The sequence below is a fragment of the Sapajus apella genome, unplaced genomic scaffold (genome assembly GCF_009761245.1).
Source record: "Sapajus apella isolate SASKATOON/1434 unplaced genomic scaffold, GSC_monkey_1.0 scaffold3, whole genome shotgun sequence".
Lineage (NCBI taxonomy): Eukaryota > Metazoa > Chordata > Mammalia > Primates > Cebidae > Sapajus > Sapajus apella.
Genome location: NW_022436943.1, coordinates 57,657,702 through 57,682,092, shown reverse-complemented (window position 1 = coordinate 57,682,092; position 24,391 = coordinate 57,657,702). Strand labels below are relative to the sequence as shown.

Below are 24,391 nucleotides of genomic sequence, written 5' to 3'. Positions count from 1 at the left end.
GTGCACCCATCTTTCCTCCTCTTCTGTGGGCAGTGCACCCATCTTTCTTCTGTCTTCCTTCGCTTGCTTCCCTCTTTCTCTTTCTTGAGGCCTTAGCCTAGACAGACATCTCTTCCTCAGATTTTCTCAGCTACACTAATCCAGGTTAGAGGTCTCTTTCCTTTGTTGCCCTGTGCATATTCCTGTCCGTACACACCACATTGTCACACAAACATTTGCCAACCTGTCCTCCCTCCCCCAAGACTGTGAACTCCTAGAGGACCATCACCCGACACGAGCCCTCTGATTCTGTTTGTTGAGTGAATGAATGCACCCATCCAGTGTCTGTCCAGTTTTGTTCACTTTTCAGCTTTTAGTGTTTGGTTCATAAAGAGGTCGTAGCGTTCATGAGGAACATTCAAGATCTCCAAATGTAACCATGCTGTCATCTGTTTCTAGGCTAGGTCCCACTCAGCTCAAAATCTTCACTTGTGAATACTGCAACAAAGTCTTCAAGTTCAAGCACTCGCTGCAGGCCCACCTGAGGATCCACACCAATGAAAAGCCATACAAGTGCACCCAGTGCAGCTACGCCAGTGCCATCAAGGCCAACCTCAACGTGCACCTGCGGAAGCACACTGGCGAGAAGTTCGCCTGTGACTATTGCTCATTCACCTGCCTGAGCAAGGGCCACCTCAAGGTGCACATCGAGCGGGTGCACAAGAAGATCAAGCAGCACTGCCGCTTCTGCAAGAAGAAGTACTCCGACGTCAAGAACCTCATCAAGCACATCCGAGACGTGCATGACCCTCAGGACAAGAAGGTCAAGGAGGCCTTGGACGAGCTCTGCCTGATGACGAGGGAGGGCAAGCGGCAGCTGCTCTATGACTGCCACATCTGCGAGCGCAAATTCAAGAACGAGCTGGACCGTGACCGCCACATGCTGGTCCATGGAGACAAGTGGCCTTTTGCCTGTGAGCTCTGTGGCCATGGGGCCACCAAGTACCAGGCGCTGGAGCTGCATGTCAGGAAGCACCCCTTCGTGTATGTCTGTGCCGTCTGCCGCAAGAAGTTTGTCAGCTCCATCAGGCTGCGCTCCCACATCAAAGAGGTGCATGAGGCATCCCAGGAGGCCTTGGTCTTCACCAGTTCCATCAACCAGAGCTTCTGCCTTCTGGAGCCTGGCGGGGACATCCAGCAAGAAGCCCTGGGAGACCAGCTGCAGCTGGCGGAAGAGGAGTTTGCCCTCCAGGGCATGAATGTACTCAAGGAAGAGGCCTGTCCTGGGGACACTCAGCTGGAAGAGGGCCAGAAGGAGCTGGAGGTGCCTGGGGAAGTACCTGCCCCAGCTGTGCACCTGGCCTCCCCGCAGGCCGAAAGTGCAGCTCCGCCACCCTGCCAGCTGGGAACCACTGTGATCTCCTCCTCAGACCTGCATTCTCAAGAGGTGGTTTCAGATAACTTTTTGTTGAAAAATGATAGCTCTTCTGTGGAGGCTCATGCTGCTCCTGAGAAGTCCCCGGACACACAACATGCAGACTTAGTCCAGACGCAAGGCGAAGTGATCACGCTACTTCTGTCCAAGGCCCAGAACCCTGGGTCAGACCAGGAGAGCCAGGGCGCCCAGAGTTCCCCAGGGGAAGGGCAGAACCTGGCTGCACTTTCAGCTGGTGACCCAGATCCCAGCAGGTGTCTCAGGTCAAACCCAGCTGAGGCCTCCGACCTCCTCCCTCCAGTAGCTGGTGGTGGGGACACTGTCATGCATCACCCCGACTCTTGCAAAGCTGCCCCTGAGCACCGATCTGGCGTCACTGCCTTCATGAAGATCCTGAACAGTTTACAGAAGAAGCAAATGAACACCAGCTTGTGCGAGCGGATCCGGAAGGTTTATGGAGACCTGGAGTGTGAATACTGTGGTAAGGAAAGGCAGCGCCGCTTCGTGGCCCTGTCCACTCCCATCACACTGTGGTCACCTCGCATTTGATTTGAGCTTGTGTCTGGAATGCCTCCAAAGTGAGCCCCCTTCCTCCATGGTAGATAGGAACGGTGACCCCTGTGTGGCAGTTAGCGCCTGGAGTCTTGTGGAGGCGGCTGGGATGGCCGCACAGTTGACCATGTTGGCCTGGTCAGGTGTGTGTGCTGAGGGTTACCCATGACCTCTCCCAGAACTCTAACCAAGAAGAATCTTTCTTCTGGCACATCACAAGTTTAAAGTTGCGCTTTAGATTGTGGCCAACTCTTAGATCAGCCAAGAGAGGTTACAAAAGTGGCCGCCGCTCTCTGTAAGGAGGTCCCAAATAGCACCCTGCAACTCAGGATGAAAGTATGGCTCCTGGACCTCGTGGGGAGCTGGCAGCACAGGATAGAGAAAGTCCAGCTCCAGACCTGCTGTCCCAGGAGTGCCAGTAGGAGCTTAGAGACTCGTAGATTTATGCATGTGCATCATGGTGTTTGGCACTATGACTGGTTCTCAGCAAACAATTGGCTTCCTCCTCTCCTAGCCTTGAAATCATTCAAAAAATGATAACACCCTTAATATTTGCAACCTCTCACCTTTGAAAAGTAATTTCCAGACAGAAATGTGGTGAAAAGTAGGAAGGGTGACCCGGACAAGCCCAAGAGGGAAATAACTGTAGATAAAATAATAATAATAATGAAAAAAATTCAAAAATCAGTCAAAAAGAAACTTCCTTGTTCTCATGTGAAAATATTTTTTTAGGCAAACTTTTTTGGTACCAAGTGCATTTTGATATGCATGTCCGCACCCACACCCGGGAACATCTGTATTATTGCTCCCAGTGTCATTATTCTTCCATCACCAAAAACTGCCTTAAACGCCATGTAATTCAGAAACACAGCAACATCTTGCTGAAGTGTCCCACTGACGGCTGTGACTACTCGACTCCAGATAAATATAAGCTACAGGCACATCTTAAAGTTCACACAGCACTGGTAAGTAGCAAGCCCAAGCGGCAGCCCCGTCTCCCCTGAGTACTCATTGCTTTCTTGAGTTTATGCATATATGTAGGTGCCTCTGTTGCAGGCCAGCCCTGAAAACACACAGAGGTCCTTCTCCTTACACAGTTGTGCACATAACGGGGGTGTCCCAGGTTCCTTTCACAGCAACAGTCTCTAATATGTTGAAAAGAGAGATTAGATGGAACAAATTGTTTTCTGTGCAAATTTTTTAGCATCAGATGAAGTCTACAGAAGAAATATCTATAGAGGAGAAGTGAATCCAGGATTTCTTAAATGGCATTTTAAAGAATAATTAATAGCAAAGATAACAGTAATAGCTACTACTAAATGTGGGTGAGAGGCTGAATTAGATAATGCTTGTACGGTGATGAGAACAGTATTTGCTTTAGAGTAAGAGGTAGTAGGTGTTGATGACCACTATCGCCATAGTTTTGTGCGATTTATTTTCGTCTCTGGGAGAGAATGTCTTTGAAGCACTTTTCTTTTTAAACAGTGATATGTTAATTCAAGATGCTGTTCATAGTCACGATGGTAAATTTGTGTAGCTCTTTGGTGGGGGATCTTGTAACACAATGAATGAGTGTTTATTTTTGCAAATTCTAATCTAACTCAGGAGGCTGGCATCTGAGAGTGATTTGAGGCTTCTTAAAGTTATAAAGGAAGCACATCTGGCCCCAGGTGTGGTTCTGTGTTAATTGCATGTCTTTTTATACTGCAGACAGCAAAAAATGAAGCTTCAGAAACTTGATGTGCTATCACAGTTTTCTGGCATAAAAATCATAGCAGCTTATCACAAAGGGTAACACCACAGCAGTTTGTCACTAAGGGTAAAGTCAGGATGTTTGGGTGTAGTGAGTAGTTTAGAGCATGGGCTTTGAAATTGGATATCTGGATTCAAACACTGTCTCCAGCACTGTCGCAGGCCCTTGGAGAACTCACTTGTCTTTCCTGAGACCTATATGAAATAGCCTTCTGTATAAGGTATATATTTTAAAAAACCTATTTGATATACATCCACACACATATGCATACACACACACACACAGATGTGTATATACGTGTGTTTATACAGATATGCATACACACACACACACAGTTGTGTATATATGTGTGTTTATGCAAGTACACACCTACACATATGTGCACACATACATACATGTGTGTGTGCATATAATTATAGTTGTGAATGCATATAGGTTGGTGGTTACTGGGAGCTTTAGTGCAGTGCTCTAAGGAACTTGGCACAGTGCTTGTCAGGTAGTTGACTGGGTACTGGCTGCTGCATGTCATTTGGCACTTCTCAGTACACATTCTCTCTCCTTCCTTTTCTTTCTGTCTGTGTTTCTCTGGGTAGCATGTGAAAACATGTGGTTTGTAATTCCTCGTGGAGCTGCTGTTAGAATACTGCTTCCAGTACTCTATTACGGCAGGGAAAAGTGAGGTGGCAGAATTCACTAAAGTGATTTTGCTGGAAACTCATATGAAGTCAGGAGGGTGTGAAACCAATAAGAGAACATGTTCTTGGGAGAAGCCTTGGACTATGGCAATTAAGACCAGGAAGTAGACTGCTGGGTTTTAACCCTGGCTCCCCCATTTGCCACGTGTTTAGCCTTGTGATAAGTCATGTGACCTATTTGCCTCAGTTTATCCATCCTCGGGTGAGGATGAAGTGAGAGAATAGATGTAAATGTCTCAGAACAGTGCCTGGCATGGAGCAAGCACTGTGTGCCATAGACTGTTTTCATTATTGATTCTACTTCTTCTTTTGATGCTTGCTGCTCTGGATTTAGAGAGTTTGAAACATAGGCTGGGAGAATGACAAGAAAAAGTAAGTTGTAGGTGAGCTTTACCACCTGGGACCGTATGTATGCTTCCACGCCCAAATCTTGCCTGCCTGTTGTGAGGGACCCATGGTCCAGCCCAGCGATTTCTTCCCTCAGTGCTGATGCTCGGCCTCCTGGCCACATCCCTGGGCCTCACAATCAGCGGAGGAATGTCAGGAATGTGCGCTGAGATCTTTGGCCTCAGTCTCATTTGCTTTCATTCTTCTTAATAAAGCAGCATTTAAAGAGGTTTCTCTTTTCAACTTTCTGTTGTTATGAATCTTCCTTCTGAGAGGCTTATCTCTTCAATGTGAATACTTAGGATGGCATTTCGGGAAATACATGCTGGGGGAAAGGGAAGGGAACAGCTACTGTCTTTATCCTGTGGGCCAGCCCCTTGTGCAGCCTTAATTCTCATATTACTTCTAGTAGTTGGAGTATTCCTCCACTGGGCAGATTAGGGGCCTGGCATTACAGAGCCATTTGGTAACTTGCTCATGGTCGTGCCATTGGTAAGGGACAGAGACAGAATTCAAGCCACACTCTGACCACTGCCTGGGCTCCCCACTTTGTTGTAGTTGGTCATTAACATCAATCACTTGGTTCTTGGTAGGTCTCCTGTACATGTGTCCATCATCTGAAGGAATGTGGTCGAAGTGGATGTCGTGCCATGAGAGCAGGGACTGTGTTGATTCTTTCTGTGCTGTTAAGTGGCCATTGTGCTTTATGCTACAATAATAAAATTTCTATGCAACTAACTGCAAGAGAAGAGCAGTGTGCTGAATACGGGGGTGTGACTCAGTTGACCTTATAAAAAAGATGTGCAAGCCTGTTTCTCATTAGCGCTCACATTTTCTTTGAAGTTGTAAGCTTAATTTCAGTCTTTTCCCTTACTGATATTTGCAGTTCTTCCAACTGAGATCCTTTTAAAGGTGCATGTGATGCCGCTACTTCCAAAGCCAGCCAGCACTGACTGGAGGCTGCCTCCTCTGCGGGTCTGGCATTGGGATTTCCAGAAAGACCTGGTCCCTGCCTTCAGGGTGCTCTTGGTTTTGGGTCGAGGGGAGGTTAAACAATAAACAGTAATGGCAAACGGCAACATGAGAGGGACAGTGACATCAACACAACAATGTACTTCCCCTAAAAAAATTTACCTGGAAAGGGCCTCAGAGGAAGGTTCTGAGGGCTACCTGGAAGAAGGGGTTCTAAGGTTATGAGTAGATTTCAGCCAGGAAAGAGAGTGAGGAGGAAATTCCCAGCAGAGTCAACAGCACAAACCAAGGGGAAGGTTTTTGTATTTACTCCTGGATATTGAATTACTAAATATTTTCCATGAAGCAGGTAGACCATGTTGCCAACATAGTAAGATAGCATGATTTATGATAACAGGTTCTAGGATTTTGAGTTTAGACAACATTTGTCTTTTGAGGCTGTAGATTATTTTTGTAATGAAGCCAAGGGTACCAAGAAAATGTTGACACAGTAAAAGAAGCCTGCTTTCCCTGAATGAAGACTCTTTTGATCTGATAATAAAGTTGCTATTGCAAAGTGTTTTAAGTAGAATTCCGTGTTTTCAAGGACAGTTAAGGTGGATTCTTTTTTTTTTTTTTGTAACAGCTTTATCGAGATACAATTTTACATACCATACAATTTGCTCATTAAAGTGTGAAATCCAATGTGGTTTTTTATTGTTTTTATTTTGTATATTCACAGAGTTGTGCAACTATCACTACAGCTAATATTTTTTTTTTTTTGCTTGCTGCTGTTAATTTTTTTTATTGCATTTTAGGTTTTGGGGTACACGTGAAGAACGTGCAAGATTGTTGCATAGGTACACACATGGCAGTGTGGTTTGCTGCCTTCCTCCCCATCACCTATATTGAACATTTCTCCCCATGCTATCTCTCCCCAACTCCCCACCCCCCCTTGTTCCTCCCCTGTTTACCCCCGACAGACCCCAGTGTGTGATGCTCCCCTCCCTGTGTCCATGTGTTCTCATTGTTCAGCACCCACCTGTGAGTGAGAACATGCGGTGTTTGATTTTCTGTTCTTGTGTCAGTTTGCTGAGAATGATGGTTTCTAGTTTCATCCATGTCCCTACAAAGGACACGAACTCATCGTTTTTGATGGCTGCATAATATGTGCCACATTTTCCCTGTCCAGTCTATCATTGATGGGCATTTGGGTTGGTTCCAGGTCTTTGCTATTGTGAACAGTGCTGCAGTGAACATTCGTGTGCATGTGTCCTTGTAGTAGAACAATTTATAATCCTTTGGATATATACCCAGTAATGGGATTGCTGGGTCAAATGGAATTTCTATTTCTAGGTCCTTGAGGAAACGCCCTACTGTCTTCCACAATGGTTGAACTAATTTACATTCCCACCAACAGTGCAAAACTGTTCCTATTTCTCCACATCCTCTCCAGCATCTGTTGTCTCCAGATTTTTTAACGATCGCCATTCTAACTGGCGTGAGATGGTATTTCAATGTGGTTTAGATTTGTGTTTCTCTAATGACAGTGATGATGAGCATTTTTTCATATGTTTGTTGGCCTCATGTATATCTTCTTTTGTAAAGTGTCTGTTCATATCCTGTGCCCACTTTTGAATAGGCTTGTTTGTTTTTTTTGTTGTAAATCTGTTTTAGTTCTTTGTAGAATCTGGATATCAGCCCTTTGTCAGATGGGTAAACTGCAAAAATTTTTTACCATTTTGTTGGTTGCCAATCCACTCTAATGGCTGTTTCTTTTGCTATGCAGAAGCTGTGGAGTTTGATTAGGTCCCATTTGTCTATTTTGGCTTTTGTTGCCAATGCTTTTGGTGTTTTGGTCATGAAGTCCTTGCCTATTCCTATGTCCTGAATGGTTTTGCCTAGATTTTCTTCTAGAGCTTTTATGGTGTTAGGTCTTATGTTTAAATCTTTAATCCATCTGGAGTTAATTTTAATGTAAGGTGTCAGGAATGGGTCCAGTTTCTGCTTTCTGTACATGGCTAGCCAGTTTTCCTAACGCCATTTGTTAAACAGGGACTCCTTTCCCCATTGCATGTTTTTGTCAGGTTTGTCAAAGATCGGGTGATTGTAGATGTGTGGTGTTGCCTCTGAGGCCTCTGTTCTGTTCCATTGGTCTATATCTCTGTTTTGGTACCATTACCATGCTGTTTTGATTACTGTAGCCTTGTAGTATAGTTAGAAGTCAGGCAGCATGATGCCTCCTGCTTTGTTCTTTTTGCTTAGAATTGCATTACAGGTAATTTTAGAGCTTTTTCATCATCCCATAAAGGAACCTTGCACCCATCAGCTGCCTTATTGCTCTCCCTCAGCTCTAGGCAGCCACTAATCTCCTTTCTATATCTGTGGATTTGCCTGTCCTGGACATATCATCTGAAAGAAATCATAAAATATGTATATTTAATATAGTCTTTTGTGACTCATTGCTGTCACTTAATTCATCCATGGCTTCCTTTTTATAGCTGAATAATATTTCTTTGCGTGGATATACTGCATTTCATTAGTTGATATCATTTTTTAATGGTAATTTCACCAAGACAGTATCTCCCAACTACAGAGTGTTTTAAATTCACAGGATTCAGTCTAATTCTTGGCAAAATCACCTAAGTAAAGCATGGAGGTTAACTCTAGGAGGTTAAGTATTAACCTTTCCTTAAAGGGGTTTTCAATAATTATGAAGCATCTAAGAAAAATGATCCATGTTTTAGTTACCACCCCCCAGTATTTATCTGTGTCATCGTCACTGTTTTGGACACTTGTGCCATTATTGCTGCCATGGAATGGATAGAACTGGGAATCTGGAGTTATAGGACAGTGCTCTGGCTTTAGGTCTCTCGGCTGTGCAGACTGCATGGTCTCTGTTTCCCTTTCCCTGAAAGTGGAGTGAAAAATACTTCCCTGCTTTCTCTGGATGGTGGCAATATAGTGAGACAGCATGACTGTGCTGTGTGATATAAAAGTACCTTGTGGATGTCCATGTGCTTCATCTTAGGACTATGGTCATGGAGGGTCTAGCTGGGTTGGGAGAGCGGTGCTGCTCTGGTGAGGAAATGCACGGGACCCGGGCAAGGCCTTGTGCCAGCGTGGGGCTTGGTTTCCCGAGCCAGTGTTGTAATTCTGGCTGCCTGGCCTTCTGCATTTGTTTTAGCATTTACTGCTTTCAGTACAGAGTCCCATGAAGCTCAAAAATGAAGGCGATTTAAAGTAGCCATCTCCCCACCTGCCCCTCAGATGGGCCCATATCCAAGTCCTTTCCAGTTTCGTTAGGACTGTAGGATAATCTGGCAAAGTGCCCGTTGCTGTGACTCTTAAAACCATTTATTAGCCAAGGATACACCCAATGATTGGAAAGAATGTGTCCATTTAACCAACTTTCCTCCCACTACCTCCTGCTTCCCTAGTAACTAGATGATGTCAACTTATAGTCAAAGGTGTCTTGGTATTAAGGAAATATGGGGATCTAGTCAAGAGAGTTAGTGACATTTCTGAAGCAAATCCACTTTTACAGCACTGTGCAACTTTATAAAGGGGGCACTTGAACGAACATGATTTTATAGGGTGAGAGGAGGTTTTCGGTTCTGGTATACCCGAGTTCAGATCCCGTATCTGTTTCTGTGATTTGGGGCAAATCCTTAGCCTCCCTGAGCCTCCGTTTTCTCATCTGTAAAAATGGAGATCAAAAGTACTTCTCTGTGCCTCTTTGGGTTGTGAGGACTGCATTAGAAAATACGTACAGTAGAGAACACCCAGGTCAGCATCTTCTTTCTCTCGCAAAAAAAAAAAAAAAAAAAAAAAAAAAAATCAGGGGGCTATGAAATCAGTTTAGTGACTCACAACTAGGATATCTTATAAATGAAATAGAATAAAATAAAATAGAACTTGTCAGCATTATTCACCTCTACCAAGGGTAAGTGCTCTTTTCAGAGGCTTTGTTTCAGTGTTTACATGTTTATCTGTCAGTGTGTATGCGTGAATGTGCTGGGTGGTGCTGTCAGATGGGTGACCCCCTGTGAGTCTCCTTAAATACGTATTTAGTGGCCTAAATCACATCATTCATGATCTCCTCAGTTAGAGTCACATGGGGGTAATTGTGATGAATGAGATTCCTGGGCTCCTCCCTCCACTACAATTTACGGTAAAATCTGAGAATCTGTTATTTAATAAAGTTCCTTCTGACACAAAAGTGTGAGGCAGCAGGAAGTGGAGCATCTGGTGGATGTTTATGATATGCCAGTGTATTCCTTTTGTTTCTGGCCTGTGTTGCTTCGCCGAAAACCTCAAAGATTTCTGATGCTAAGAGCTCGGGAGTTGGTGCACTTGATGTTGCGTTCTGACTCTGGGACTTAGAAATGGCGTGGCTCCATAGCCTAATGAATCCTCTGGAAATGAAGGCAGTAGCACCCACCTCCATGAGAATTTAGTGAGATCACTAAATTTTGTAAGGACACAGCATAATCCCAGGTATATAGGGAGAGGCCTGTCTAGAGTAATTTGTCCTTCTAACTCTCCTTTTTAGTAGGAGGAGAAGAAGGAGGAGGAGAAAGAGGAATAGCGGTAGTGATTGGTGATGGTGTACTATTGAGTTTGATGGTCTCTCAACAAATGTTTAGAATAGTTAACTTTTGTCATTGAGAAGTGCATAGACTCTTTTTGGCTATAAAGGTCCATATATTAAAAAGAAATCTTACACGTACTTTCTGGAGATAAGCTAAAATATATTGCCAACAAAGCACCAAGGAAGAGGTAGAGGAAGAGGAAGAGGAAGAGTTAGAGGAAGAGGAAGAGGTAGAGGAAGCTACTTTCAATCTCTTTCTAGAAATGGGTACACTCAGTCAGTATGTGTACTTTTTTTTTTTTTTTTTTTTGAGACAGTCTCTGACTTCAGCCCAGGCTGAAGTGCAGTGGTATGATCTTGGCTCACTGCAACCTCCACCTCTCAAGTTCAAGCAATTCTTCTGCCTCAGCCTCTGGAGGTATCTGGGACTACAGGCGCATGCCACCATGCCAGGCTAATTTTTGTATATTTAGTAGACATGGAGTTTCACCATATTGGCCAGGATGGTCTTGAACTCCTGACCTTGTGATCCATCCAACTCAGCCTCCCAAAGTGCTGGGATTATAGACTTGAGCCACCGCACCCAGCCCAGTATGTGTACTTTTAAAGTAGAGGAAATGTTATTCAATTAAAGTGATTGCATGTAATGTTTTCCCTTTCCAAGAGCTGTAAGAAAATGGTCTTTTCTTATTTGATTATAGAACAAATTTGTTTCTCTGTTTCTCCATTTGGGTATTTTATCCACTGTCCAGGAGACCTCAGGCTACCAGATCATGTTGTGTATTGAATAGCTTCATTTTAGTAAGAACTGAGATTCTAAATTGAAAGGGCATCACGTGGCAAAACAGAACTATTTCCAGGGGAAAGGAAAATCCTTGAGTTGAAATCCTAAATCGAGCACATTTCTGGCTCTCTTCTAACTTGTTCAAATGAATTGTAATTTCACCATGACTTTTCCTGTGCTTTGCTGCATTTTCTGCAGACATCCTCACTGATGGTTGGGCTCCGCGTGTTGACACATCTCTTTCTTGATGAGCATTCGAGCCTCTGAGGGTCTCACACCTCTTCCTCAGTGCAGTGCCTGGCACATACCAGGAGCCCTATAGCAGCTGAGGAATGAATGAGTCCATGGAGGAAAGCACATGCCATAAGTGTGGGCTTTATTCCTGAGAAATGGTTGAGTAGAAACTCCCACCTTTATTTTTTAAAGCACCTGCTGCTAAGGCATAGACCAGATGAGCTTTGCCTGGAGCAGAGAGCTGGGCTCCGAGCCTAAGCCTTGGGGCTGACCCTGCACTCCAGGCCATGCTGCGACTTCGTGCAGTGTCTCCCTTCTTTCAAAGGATCCTGATTGCTTTGAAGGCCATTTCTGTCAGAGCAAACAGACTCCAAAAGCTGGGCTTTCCTACCGTCATTAAGGCATGGGTCTCTCATACTCTCCGTCTCTGTCGGGAGCTCTTTTAACCACCACTCTTTTTAAGTTTGTTGTGTCAGTCTGAGTTTTCATCTCTGGTATGGAACTGAGCTTTTGAAAAAGAAGCAAATGAGTCCTAAGAGTTCCCCACACACCCCCGGCCAGTACCCTTTACCACCATCTGTGTCCTTCTGACAGTCTTCAAAGGCATCAAAAAATAAGGGGACCTGATAAGCTCTGAGATAAATTGCTTTCTGACTATCAGAGATTAAAAGAAAAAAATCAAATAGCAGAAGCTCAGGGGAGATCACTGTAAACTCCTTCAAAGCCCTTCTGAATGCCTCCGTCAACTCTGATGATGCGGGCACTGAGAGGCAGTGAGGGTGGTGGAAGTCTCCTCCCGGATGCCCGCCAGGCCCGGGGCGTCTTGCCTGAGGCCAAGGGCAGAGGAGGGCAGTGACAGGAGTACTCTGAGGAGCACTGGGCCTGTGGTGTAGCCTATGTGGGGATCTGTGGCATTGCCTGGCCAGAAAATTCAGGACAGTTTCTTAAGAGGTGCCTGGACCCCTTGGACATGTGCGCTTGGCTGGCGTTTGGGTGGGAAATGTACCCAAACCATTTGGTTGTTCAGAGGTACTTTTGTTTTCTTTTGGTTTTGGTTTTCAGTGTAAAGTACACTTTTTCTAAGTGTATGCTGGGGAACACCGGCCTCAGGAGTCACGCCACAGCAGCAATAACCAGTCCACAAAGGAGGGAGCGGGTGCTCATTCAGATCCTGCTCTCAGAGGTTCCCAGGGAGTATTCGCCCATGCGAAGGGCTGCTGTCTCAGGCTGAGTTGCTGATAGCAACACAAAAACCACAGCAGCAAAGTCTTTCAGATTTATTGAGCTTTCCCTATATGACAGGTTCCGTTCTAAACACTCTGTGTTTTCATCTCCTTTATCCTCCTTGAGACCCTATGAAGGAGGCATTGTTTTTATTGCCATTTTACAGATAATCAAATGGAGGCACTGAGAGGTTAAATCACTTGCTCAAAGTTCCACAGCTGATAAGTGGCAAAACCAAGGTTTGAACCCAGGGGCTCTGAGCCCGGAGCCTATTCTGCTAGTCAAGGTCTCGAATTAGTCCTTCTGTAAACCCAAGTGAGCATGGAGTGTATTAACCTCCCCCGAAACACAGCCCCAAACCTTTCCTTCCAGCGGTAGTTCCTGCATATTTTGTTTTCACTTTTTTTTTTTTAAGGTGGAGTTTTGCTCTTGTTGCCCAGGCTGGAGTGCAGTGGTGCAATCTTGGCTCACCACAACCTCCGCCTCCTGGGTTCAAGCGATTCTCCCATCTCAGCTTCCCGAGTAGTTGGGATTACATGCATGCACCACCATGCCCAGCGAATTGTTTTCTATTTTTAGTAGAGATGGGTTTCTCCATATTGGTCAGCTGGTTTTGAACTCCTGACCCCAGGTGATCCTCTCACCTCGGCCTCCCAAAATGCTGGGATTACAGGCATGAGCTAGCATGCCTGGCCTGTTTTTGCTTTTTATTCAGCCATCTGCCCAGAGACATTTCCTACCAGGGTTTGGCTCTTAGTAAGCTGTGGGTTTGGTAAGCTTGGCAGTCAAAGTGCCACACACTGGTGATATAAACAGCAGGTATTTACTGTCACAGCGTCCTGGAGAGCAGAGGGCAGAGGTCAGGCTATTGGCAGGGCTGCTTCCTCTTGAGGGCTGTTGGAGAGGATGTGGTCCGTGCCTCTCTCTGAGCTTCAGGTGATTTGCTGTCTGTCATTGGCACTCCCTGGCTGGTAGACACATTGCTCTGGTCTCTGCCTTCATTTGCACATGGCGTTCTCCCTGCGTGCAGCTCTGTGTTCGAATTTCCACTTTTTATAAGGACACCAGTCACGTTGGATGATGGCCCACCCCAGTGACCTCATTTTAACTGGATTGCCTCTGTAAAGACTCCAAATAAGGTCACATTCTGAGGTATTGGAGGTTAGGAATCCAACATGTGATTTTTGGGGAATACAATTCAACCAGTGACATCCATGCTGGGGGAAAAGAGTGATGTGAAGTCCCTCTCAAGTGAGTGCTGGGAGAGAAGGGCGGTGAGGAAAAGCCGTAGCTTGGTAATTCACAAAACCTTCTTCCTGACTGTTACATGATGGTGACCATGGCTGCGAAGCTGCATCAGTCCAGGATGAACAGCCTCCTGCAACCTCAGTGGGACACGGGTCTTGGAGTGGCAGGAGGCATCCTGGGTGGGCATCCGGACACTCTGCTTCCAACACTGGTGCCTCCTCTCAGACTTTAGGCTTATATCCTGGGCCTTGTTTTCTTAATCTGTAACATGTGCATGAACAGTGCCTATCTTTTGTGAGTGGTTGTGAGTCTCAATAAAATCATTTGCCCATGTAATCCCTGCGTTGAATGCTGGTGGTTATAATATGCTCTTGAGTTATAGAATAGCACTGGTCTGTGTGGTAGACCTGCAGCCTTGAGGCTGAGTACTGCCTACCTCCACAGAACTCTCCCCTCTAAGCCTCATCCCTTCCTTCTGAAGTACAGCTGATGCCGTTCCTTCCTTCCTCCATTCCCCTACTTTTGAGCTCCTCAGGCTGTGCAAAGCCAGGTAGAGGCTGTATATATATACTTGGAAGGGTGCACTGTGTCTGGCTTTGATGAAGCTGATGACAATGATGGTGCTGATGTTAATACTAGTGTTGACAATGGTGGTGGTGGTGGCGATGGTGGTGGTGATGGTGGTAGTACTGGCGATGACTGTTGATAGTGCTGGTGGTGGTGTGATGGTCTTGATGATGGTGATAATGGTGGTGGTGATGACTGTTGATAGTGCTGGTGGTGGTGTGGTGGTATTGATGATGGTGATAATGGTGGTGGTGATGACTGTTGATAGTGCTGGTGGTGGTATTGATGATGGTGATGGTGGTGGTGGTAATGACTGTTGATAGCACGAGTGGTAGTGGTGGTGGTGGTGGTGGTGATAATGGTGATGGTGGTGGTTATTTTTTACAGAGCCCAGATTTAAATTAGAGAGTCAATTGATTATGTACTCTTTCTATTTAGGACAAAAGGAGTTATTCTTGCCCTGTTTGTGAAAAGTCTTTTTCAGAAGACCGATTGATAAAGTCACATATCAAGACCAACCACCCTGGTAAGGTTGTACATTTTAGAGTGGAAGATTAATGTTAAAAATGCTTATGTTTATTTAAAACAATGTTTTACATCAGCTGCACTATGTAGACATAAAAAGGGATGAAGCTGTGTATGCGTTCATGGGAAACAATCATCTTTATTCAAATCTGGGATAATTATTTCTTTCCTTTTCTTCTTTTATCTGGTCTTGAGATGCATCTGCCCTCACCCCTGCAGTTTCAGTGATATTTGCATGCCTTTGAATGGGTCCCATGTAACATAGGTCTGACTTAGATTCTTGCCTGTTGCCTGCCCTTTGTCATAAGCGTGTGTTACTCAGAGTGGTGGTTTGTAAGGGGTGTTGGCTCCTGCCCAGGCTGAGGAGCATCTGAGAGGTGGAGAGACCATCAACATGGGTCTTCTCACCTTCCACACTGGTCAGGTGCATGAGGCACCAGCTACCTGGGTGTCTGTGCCTTGTCTTTCCTGTTTGTGCCACCTGGAACATTTTCCCTTCTGTCCTGCCTGATTAATTTCTGTTCATTCTTTACGTTCTTCCTCACAGCCCTGAATTTGGGGAGGCAGTTGTAGCCCCCAATCTGGCCGAGGGTCCACCCCCAACCCCTGCTAACTTCACACACAGTGCACTGACCACCATGCCCCAGTCACCGTGACTCTCTAGCCAGGCCCCGAGAAAGCACAGGAGGGCATTGTGTGTTTTATGAAGGAATAACAGATACTGTCTTTAAATATGCTTCTCCCTTCATACATGTCTATTTTTTCCTGTTCTTCATTATTTTGTGTCTGCTCTTGGTATAAGGGAACAGACTCACTGATTATAAACGGAGGAAGATAAAGAAATAATAGAAGGGTACTAAGACTCATGTTTCATCTGTGAGTGGACAGAGCTGTGGGGCCTGCGTGTATGTGGGAAGGGTGTGGGCTGTGTGCTTCTCTGAAGGCCCAGCACTGTCCTCCTCATGTTAACTCATGTCCTAAGTGACATGGGATCCAATGTGAGCCAGAGTTGTTATTAAAACAGCTAGCCCTTGCTAATGAACAGATGTAAGAAATTATTTTGTTATCATTTTAAACTTTTTATTCCAGAAAATCCCAAACATACAAGAGCACACAGAATAATGCTGGGAACCTCCTGTATTTGTCGCTCAGCTTCCTCAGTTATCCAGATTTTGCCAAACTCTTTTCATGTATCCACCATGCAAACTTTTCTTCTTCTAGGTTATTTAAAAATATATTCTAGACAGCATGTAATTCCTCCATAAAAACCTTTAAAATGCATCTCCAACTTAAGGATTGCTTTTAACATAGCCACCATGTCACCAATAAAGAAAACAGGATTAACTATAATTCGTTATTGGCGCCTATTATAAGCCTGTTTAAAATTTCCCCAATTTTCCCCAAGATTTTTTTTTTAACTGTTGGTTTGCTTTAAGCAGCATCTAAGCATTTGCACCTAGTGGTTTTGTGCCTTACCTTTCTGTTTCTCGTGTTCTCTAGTGCCCCCCTCCCTTGTGCTTTTTTCCATGACATTGACTTGTGGGGGAAACTGAGTCACATTTCCTGTAGACAGCCCCACTTTCTGCATTTGTGTGATTATTGCCTTGTGATATCGCTTTTCCATTCCTTATACGTGATGTGGAACAGATACTGAAATCTGAGACTCGACTGGATTCTGGTTTAACTTTTTAGGTGAAAAATCCTATCTCGACACCATGAGGCACACCTTGATTCCACCTTTGGTGCTGCTTACTGATAAGGTTTATTTATGTCTAACTTTCCCCAAGGTCCTCTGACCCCTTTTGACATCCTGCTTTCCTTCTAGAGGTCTCCATGAGCACTATTTCTGAGGTTCTTGGGAGGAGGGTTCAGCTGAAAGGGCTAATTGGAAAGAGAGCCATGAAGTGCCCGTATTGTGACTTTTATTTCATGAAGAATGGCTCAGACCTTCAGCGTCATATTTGGGCTCATGAAGGTGAGTATTTTTCTTTCCAAATTGGGCACCCTTTTAACTTTGTGCTTCTATCCTTCATTTTGGGAGTACGTTAGGAGGAAGCCATATCTTCACATTCCTGCTGTTAGAATTTCCTTAGCACACTGAGAGTCGCGTCCATCAACCAGCTACAAACAGTAATTTAAATCGTTAATCAGTTGCAATTGCAATGAATAGAGGTGTGCATTTCTTCATAGGTCTCATTGCAATTATAGTGAAATAAATCACCGTGACTCCTCTACTGGAAAGTAGGTACTTTCAGAACAGGAACACCAGAGTCTTATTCATGGCAGGAACTCCAGTGCCCACCCTGGTGCCCAGTACATAGCAAGTTTTCCAGAACTGTTGGTATTATGAATGAAGGAAGGAAGGCAGCAAAGAGTTCTCCCATTCCAGCAGTGTGGAGTGTTATTCAGGCTATGGAGAAGGAATTCAGAAGGTGGAAGGGCTGAATGGAGATGAGGGAATGGAGAGAAGAATGTAGGCTGTGCTTTTGGGTTGCTTGCCTATAAAGGAAAGTGTTGGGGGGCCGCACTCAGGGCTTTGGGAAGTTGGAAGTAAAGATTCTGCTAGCACAACAGGCCATCAACTTTGTTTTCTCCCCCTGGATAATGGCATGGCCCTGCCGGGGATTGGGGTAGGAGCCAAGGGGCTGGGGAAAGCCCTTCCAGACACCTGCATCAGGTCCCTGCCTGTTAATTAGGAACGTGGAATGCTGCAGATAGGAAAACAAGACTAGAGGGGGGTGAAAGGTGAAGTATTCTCTACAATATGGGATAAAAATGACCTATTTATATATCCCAGGGAAGGAACTATTAGGGAGAGAGAGATGAATCATTCATTAATGAGAATGGTAACTGATAGTTTAGGAACCTGGAGAAGGCAGAAGGAGTTGAGATAAATTGCAAGGTTGGCAGCTACTTTTTGTTTACCAGCATATAATGAGGACCTACTAGATGCCAGTGCTCAGTGTTTTACTCATGTTATTGGAGTCAGTATTCTCAACAACCTTAGAGGTGGGTGCTGTTACCATCCACATTTTACCAATGAGGAAAATGAGGCTTAGACAAGTAAAGTAATTTGCCCAGGGTCACATAGCTAACACGTGGTGGAACTGGGATTTGGACCAATGCCATCTAATTCCAAGACTCTTGCTCTTCTCTTCTGCACTGACTCGTTTCAGGAGGAGGAGGCACCTCCTACACTGAGACAGGAGTGATGGACGTGAGGGTGTAGCATGTACGCGTTTAGACATCTGTGGTTTCTTTGTTATGAAGTTGAAGGCATTCATAGCCGATGTCAAGTTTGCTCAGCAAAGAATGCTGAGAAGACAGGCTTGGAAGGGTGTTCATGGGAATCACAAGGGAGTTGACCCTGATGGAAGTACAGAGGGCCCAGTAGAGGCTGGAGACCAGGGGCTTATACAAGTATCAAACTGTAATCGCACTCATGTGAGAGGAAGTGAGAGAGCTGGGTTCAAATCTCACCCGCAGCATGTATGATGGGCAAATAATTCCATCTCTCTGAACCTCAGTTTATCTGTAATATGATCTACTTTGGGATATATTGCAAGGATTAATGAGACAATTTATATAAAACCCTCCGTAGAAGGGTTAGCACATGTTGGGTACTTAATACGTGGCTGATGCTATGGTGTATTAAGTAAACATTTGTGATGATACGGTAAGGTTGCATATTTGCGATTTGAAAGTAATCTAGTATTTTAAGTGACGTCAGACTTGATAAAAATTCAGAAAGCCAAAGGCTGCTGTATCCTGGCATCCTTTTTTTTTTTTTTCCTGATCTGTGACTTTCTGTATAATGATGAATCGCAAAGGAAAAAGGGTATCAGTACACGCGCCACATTTCCCTGTACCATAAAATACCCCTTGTCTCTGTTTACTCTCAAAACATAGGACAAGAAAAACAAATTTAAAAACCCAAATTATCTTATTGACTTAAAAAAAAACCCAAATTAAAAAGAAAGAAAATAAGAAAACACTGTATTGACTGTAGTCACAGAAATTAACCATGTAGGACTTTGTGCATACCTGTGACATTTGTTGCTTAGAGGACCTGCAACTTTGTTCGAGGTGTCTTAGTAGTCAAGCAATATACCTGGGACCCATCCACTACAGCAGTTCTAAACACTGGCCCTTCGGGGAGAACTTAGAGTAGACAGTGTCTTAGTATGTCACCTTGGGGTGAATGCCATAGTGTGGATGATCTGGAGATCCACAGCTGGTTTACCTGCACCATCTCATTTTCCATGATCATACGTCGCAGAGCCCACGGAGGTGCAGAGCTGTTGAGGTGACTCTGCAGCATTGCACGGCTGGCCAGTGGGTGGGCAAAGATGTTAATGGAAATATGTATACTTCAATCTCTGTGTTGCTTTACTTGGTTCTTCTCCTTCCAGACATAATGAAGAACATAAATTATTAATTAGCCTTCTCTAGGATTGGGAGACAGTGCATGCCTTCATTCTTGAGTTCTTTTAGAAAAACAGCAAGTCAAATTGTACCTGAATATACTGAACTGTTCACACATTTATAAAGTATCTAAAGACAGCAGGAGTGCACCATGTTCCCTTTTCGTATGGTTTGTGTGGGCTTTTTCTCTGCGGCGGTGGTAGTCCTCAGCCGTCTGTAGCTTTGACTCAGGGTTGAAATGCCTGCTGAAGGTAGTGTGAGATACAGAAAGATGCTGCTTGACCCAGGCTACCACCACGGCTGTGGCCCTGTTCTTGTGAGAGCGTGTCGTAAATGACCAACCCAGAACAGGGGATCTGGTGCCCTGAAGGCTCCTTGGGAAGTGACTCCTGGTCCTGTTATTTTACAGAGACGAGAACTGTGATCCAAACATAAGTTCAAGGGCACACAGCCTGTTGGCGCTATGGTTAGAGTATTACTTCATCTCTAGAAACCCAGGCCAGAGCTGGGCTTGCATGGGCCCTAAGGCACATCACACCCCTGAGTGCATGTCAGCTCTGTGCTCCTGGGCATTGCCCTCAGCCTCTTTAAAGTGTTGGTTTCCTCATCTGCAAAGTCATAGGTAGTGTAGATAATGGGTGAAAACGTTTGGCCTACTAAAAATTGTCTGCTTCATTACTGTGCTCAGGTCTGTTCCCTGCCCCCCTCCTCTTTCCCCCCAGCTCCAGCCTCTGTCCCTATAGCATATCACACCATGTTGTAATGGCCTGTTTACCTGTCTGCATCTCCCACCCGACAGTGAAGGCTGGGATTCACTCTTCTCAGTTTCCAGATTAATCCCCAGTGCTTAGTATGAAAATAGGTCCTCAGTAGACCCTTGGTGAATGAAGGAGTGGTGAATGCCCAGATGCCCCTACAGTCAGAGTCATGAGCCCATCAACCACCAGTGTGATAAAGCTCTATTTGTTTTATGAAATAAATGTGCTTCCACATCAGGTCCTGGTGCCTGATCCCACTGATGTTTGCAGAGGGCCTTGGCGACTTTCATGGTGTTCAGTTTAACTCAGATCAGTTGAATTTAGTGACTGTCTTGTCTGTGGGTCACTCAAGATCTCTGTCCTCAAGGCGTTCCCAGACTGTGGGGAGAGGGCAGATATGAAGGACTCACTATAATGTGCAGTGAACATTCCAGCTCGTAGAGAGTTACAGGAGTTGGGAACATTGATAAGGGAGGTAGGGAAATCTACCAGGGAAGGTCAGAGAAAGCTGCAGGGTCGGGGCATCCCAGGAGGCACAGCCTGGGGAGGAGCCTGGCGTGGGAAATGTGTGGTGCTTTAGGACCGAGCAAGTACATTGCTGTGTTCAAAACGGTTGTTTTATGTATACATATCTATAAGTATATTTAGATATGGATATATGTATTCCTTCAGATTCACACACACATATGCATACACATATGTAAATATATGTAGATAGATATCTACATTTTCCCCTTGGCAGGTGTGAAGCCCTTCAAGTGTTCTTTGTGTGAGTATGCAACTCGAAGCAAGAGTAACCTCAAGGCTCACATGAATCGTCACAGCACTGAGAAAACCCACCTATGTGACATGTGTGGCAAGAAATTCAAATCAAAAGGGACACTGAAAAGCCACAAGCTCCTCCACACTGCAGATGGTGAGTAAATGACCCCAAGGTGAACTTTCCCCTCTAAATGTGTGGTTTGCAGCTGATGTTCCCGTTTGTCAGAAACTTGCTGTACTGGAGGCGGGAAAGAGCACGTGCCCATTAGAAAGGGCTTCTGAAAGAGCAGTGAAGACCTGGCCTGGCTTCCTCCCGGCCCTGTGCTGAGTGCCTCACTTCTAGCAGGTGCAGGATAAACACCTACCGGGTGTGTGTGCGCCAGTGGTGGGGGTATGCGGTGAGGGGGAAGCTGCTTCAGGGAAGGAGGCGTCTTCAGGAAGCCTCCATCTGTGGTTCTGAAGTTTCCACCCTCTTCAGCCCTCCATCCCCACCTGGAGCTCCAGGATCCTGAGGGGCAACCTTGATCACATCTGGCCTGATTTTTCAAGGGAGGCTCTTATCATCTAAGCTACCTCAGGGGTGGAACTAAGTCTAAAATAAAACCAATATTTGGGCAGGTTTGATCTAGATAAAGTTTACTTAAGCGGATTTCTCATTCATTAAGAGCCATTGATTGGATTCTTGTATGTGCTAGCCATGAGGGTAGGTTCTAGGATATCAGGTCAAGTAGAGACCAGTTCCTGCGTTCAAGGAGTTCATAATCTAGAAGTCAGACAGAGGAGAGGGCAGGCCATTGTAAGGGCAAGTGCGCATTATGGAGGGGAGATCAGGAGTCCCAAACAGGGCATGGGTTGAGGCAGATGGGGAGCTCGGTGGGTATTGGGTACAGTCTCCCTGGCACAGGCTGGATAGAGGGAAAGAAGATTCGTTCTAGGAAGACAGGCATCTAAACCATAAGAAACTTGATTTTACTCAGGAAGACCAGTTGTGTGAGGGACTTGTAAATACTGCATGTGACAAGATTATTAAAGTTTATTTATAAATGTATTGTTATTTACCTTAATTATGTATGAAAATTGGAGTTTACTAAAAAAAATCAGTTTTTCAGCAGTGATTTTTAATTTCAGAATTTAGTGGATGATATAGCTCTTAAGTTCCACCTTTATTTTAAGATTGTTCTGAAAATCAGTCCTGGTGTGTGTGTGTTGGTTAGGGCCTCAGCAAGAATGCAGGTGAGCGTGAAGGACTTAGTGCAAAGGGTGAATGCTTTGCTGGAATTCATCAGAATTAAGGACCAAGGGCTTGCCTAAGGCTGAAAAGGAGCCAGAACTGTAACTATTAAAACTTAAGCAGTATTCTCTAAAAAAAAAAAAAAAAAAATCCATAATCAAAATTAAAAATACAGTGACAATAAGGCAGTCATACTTGAATAATGAAAGCATTAAAGTCATGTAGTTTTTAATGAGTCTACACCTCCACAAACAATAAGCCTTACTGACTTCTCAGCTGCCTGAACATTTAGGCAGGAACTCCGTTTCTTAATGTGATGGCACATAACTACATCAGTCCCTTAGTCATGAAGAGCAGCTGTCCCCAGTGGCAGGGAAGCGTGGAGTATCCAGTGGGCCGTGGTGGCAGGTCAAGAACGCATTCACAGGCGCAGTGGCTCACACCCAAAATACCAGCACTTCGGGAGGCCAAAGGAGGTGGGTGTATTACCTGAGTGAAGGACTTGGAGACCAGCCTGGGAAACATGGTGAAATCCTGCCTCTACCAAAAATACAAAAAAATTAACAGGGCGTGGTGGCACATGCCTGTAGTCCCAGTTACTTGGGAAGCTGAGGTGGAGGGTTGCTTGAGACTGGAGGCAGAAGTTGCAGTGAGCCAAGATCGCACCACAGTACTCCAGCCTGGGTGACAGCGTGAGACCTCATTCTCCACCCCTCCCCCCAAAAAAAGAAGAGCATCAGTCATCAGGTGCAATGAGAGGACCCCTGGAACTGGTATCCTGCCTCAGTGCCAACTTCTTCCACTACGTGGGTCTCAGTTTTGTTACACTGCAAAATAAGGAAATGAGACCTTAACGTTTCTTGGGTTTCTTTCAGCCTCAAACCTCTGATTCTAGGAAGAAAGGGTTAAAGTGGGGCTAAAGGGATGGAAATAGGAGGTGTCAGTGCAGCTTTATTTCTAAATCCGAGATGATTGCTTTCCCACAGGGCAGCTGTATTTCATTATTTGTGTTTCTCTTTCGACACCAGCATCTCATGTTTTACCTGGGGCTGGCTTGGTAAATAGAGTGCTGAATCACAGACCCCTTGTTCTAGCTCCATTGCTGATCCAGATGTAGCTTTAATTAAGCTATAGGTAATTCTTTTCCTTTTTAATCTTCCCCCATAACATGTTTATTATAGAAACTTTGAAAAAATTTATTTACATCTCTTGCTCATTTCTGTAGTGCTCGTATTTTACCTTGATGACGTCTTAGAGCTCCTTGTGTCTTAATACTTTGTCATCGTTTGCCTTTATGTTTTGTTTAAGGTATCTTTTTATCTACAAAGTTAAATAACTTTGTTCATTTAAAGTTGTTTGTATTTTCCTTTATGTTTTCACCTTCCGTGATTTTCTCTGTTAAAAGAAGTCTTCCTCAGTTTGGGGCAAAATTCTTTTACTTTTTCTTTGAGTTTTATTTTATGATTACATAACATGAAATTTAATCTTCTTGAAATTTATTTTATCATATGCTATGTGGTAAGAAGTTTTGTTTCAAACAGTTATCATTGACTCGTATTTATAGAGAAATCGTTCCTTTCAATTTTATTTTGCAGTGCCAGAATTTCCCTGGATATTGGGTTTAATTCTGAGATTTTGGTGTGTGCTAGTACCTTATTTTTCAAGCTGTTCTAGTAACTAACCTTTACTGTTATCCAGTAAACTTTATTTTCTATGAAACTTACGTAGTTTTTCTCATTTAGTTATTACTCCTTTGGATAAACTTCAGAATTGTTCATCAAGTTAGGAAAAATAGCTTTCTCTCTGTCCCTGGGGATGACCTTGTGAGCTGTTTGACGATGCCTGTAACATGCTTTGAATCTGTACAGTGCTTGGTTGTCTTGATGAGGCTCTCAGCCTTCAACCATAGAATTAGCTTTTTACTTAGAAGGAAAGATTGTCTTACAGCCTACCTGAAATTATTTGGTTTTAATTGTATTTGTTGCATCACTAATAACTCAATAGGTTGCTCTGCAGAAAAGCCATGTGGAATAGGTAGAGCTAGAGAGGCCTGGGTGTGGGTCTGTTTGCCTCTTCCTAGTAGGGTGACTTTCCTCATCAGTAAACTGGGATAGGTATACCCTCTTGTTGAGTGGCTTTGAGGATCAAAAGAGAGGAAGTGTACCCCATGCTGGCTGGCTGCCTCCTGCTCTCTTGGCTGTTCTTCCTCGGCATCCTGTCCTGATTCTGTCTTAGCTTTCTGATCTCTACCTCTTTTAGGCCACGGGGCTCAGTCTGTGGGCGTTGT

General features: G+C 44.5%; 1 protein-coding gene across 5 annotated transcripts in view; it reads left to right on the top strand.

The window, feature by feature from the left end:
* ZFAT (zinc finger and AT-hook domain containing) overlaps nucleotides 1-24,391 on the top strand; it is a 220,908-nt gene that overhangs the window by 98,879 nt on the left and 97,638 nt on the right. For all 5 annotated transcript variants that reach the window (XM_032254175.1, XM_032254165.1, XM_032254180.1 and 2 more), the window contains 5 exons: nucleotides 439-1,895; nucleotides 2,699-2,931; nucleotides 14,842-14,929; nucleotides 16,754-16,903; nucleotides 20,854-21,027. In XM_032254175.1, coding sequence (XP_032110066.1) covers nucleotides 439-1,895; nucleotides 2,699-2,931; nucleotides 14,842-14,929; nucleotides 16,754-16,903; nucleotides 20,854-21,027 — 2,102 coding nt within the window. The remainder of the gene's footprint in view (nucleotides 1-438; nucleotides 1,896-2,698; nucleotides 2,932-14,841; nucleotides 14,930-16,753; nucleotides 16,904-20,853; nucleotides 21,028-24,391) is intronic.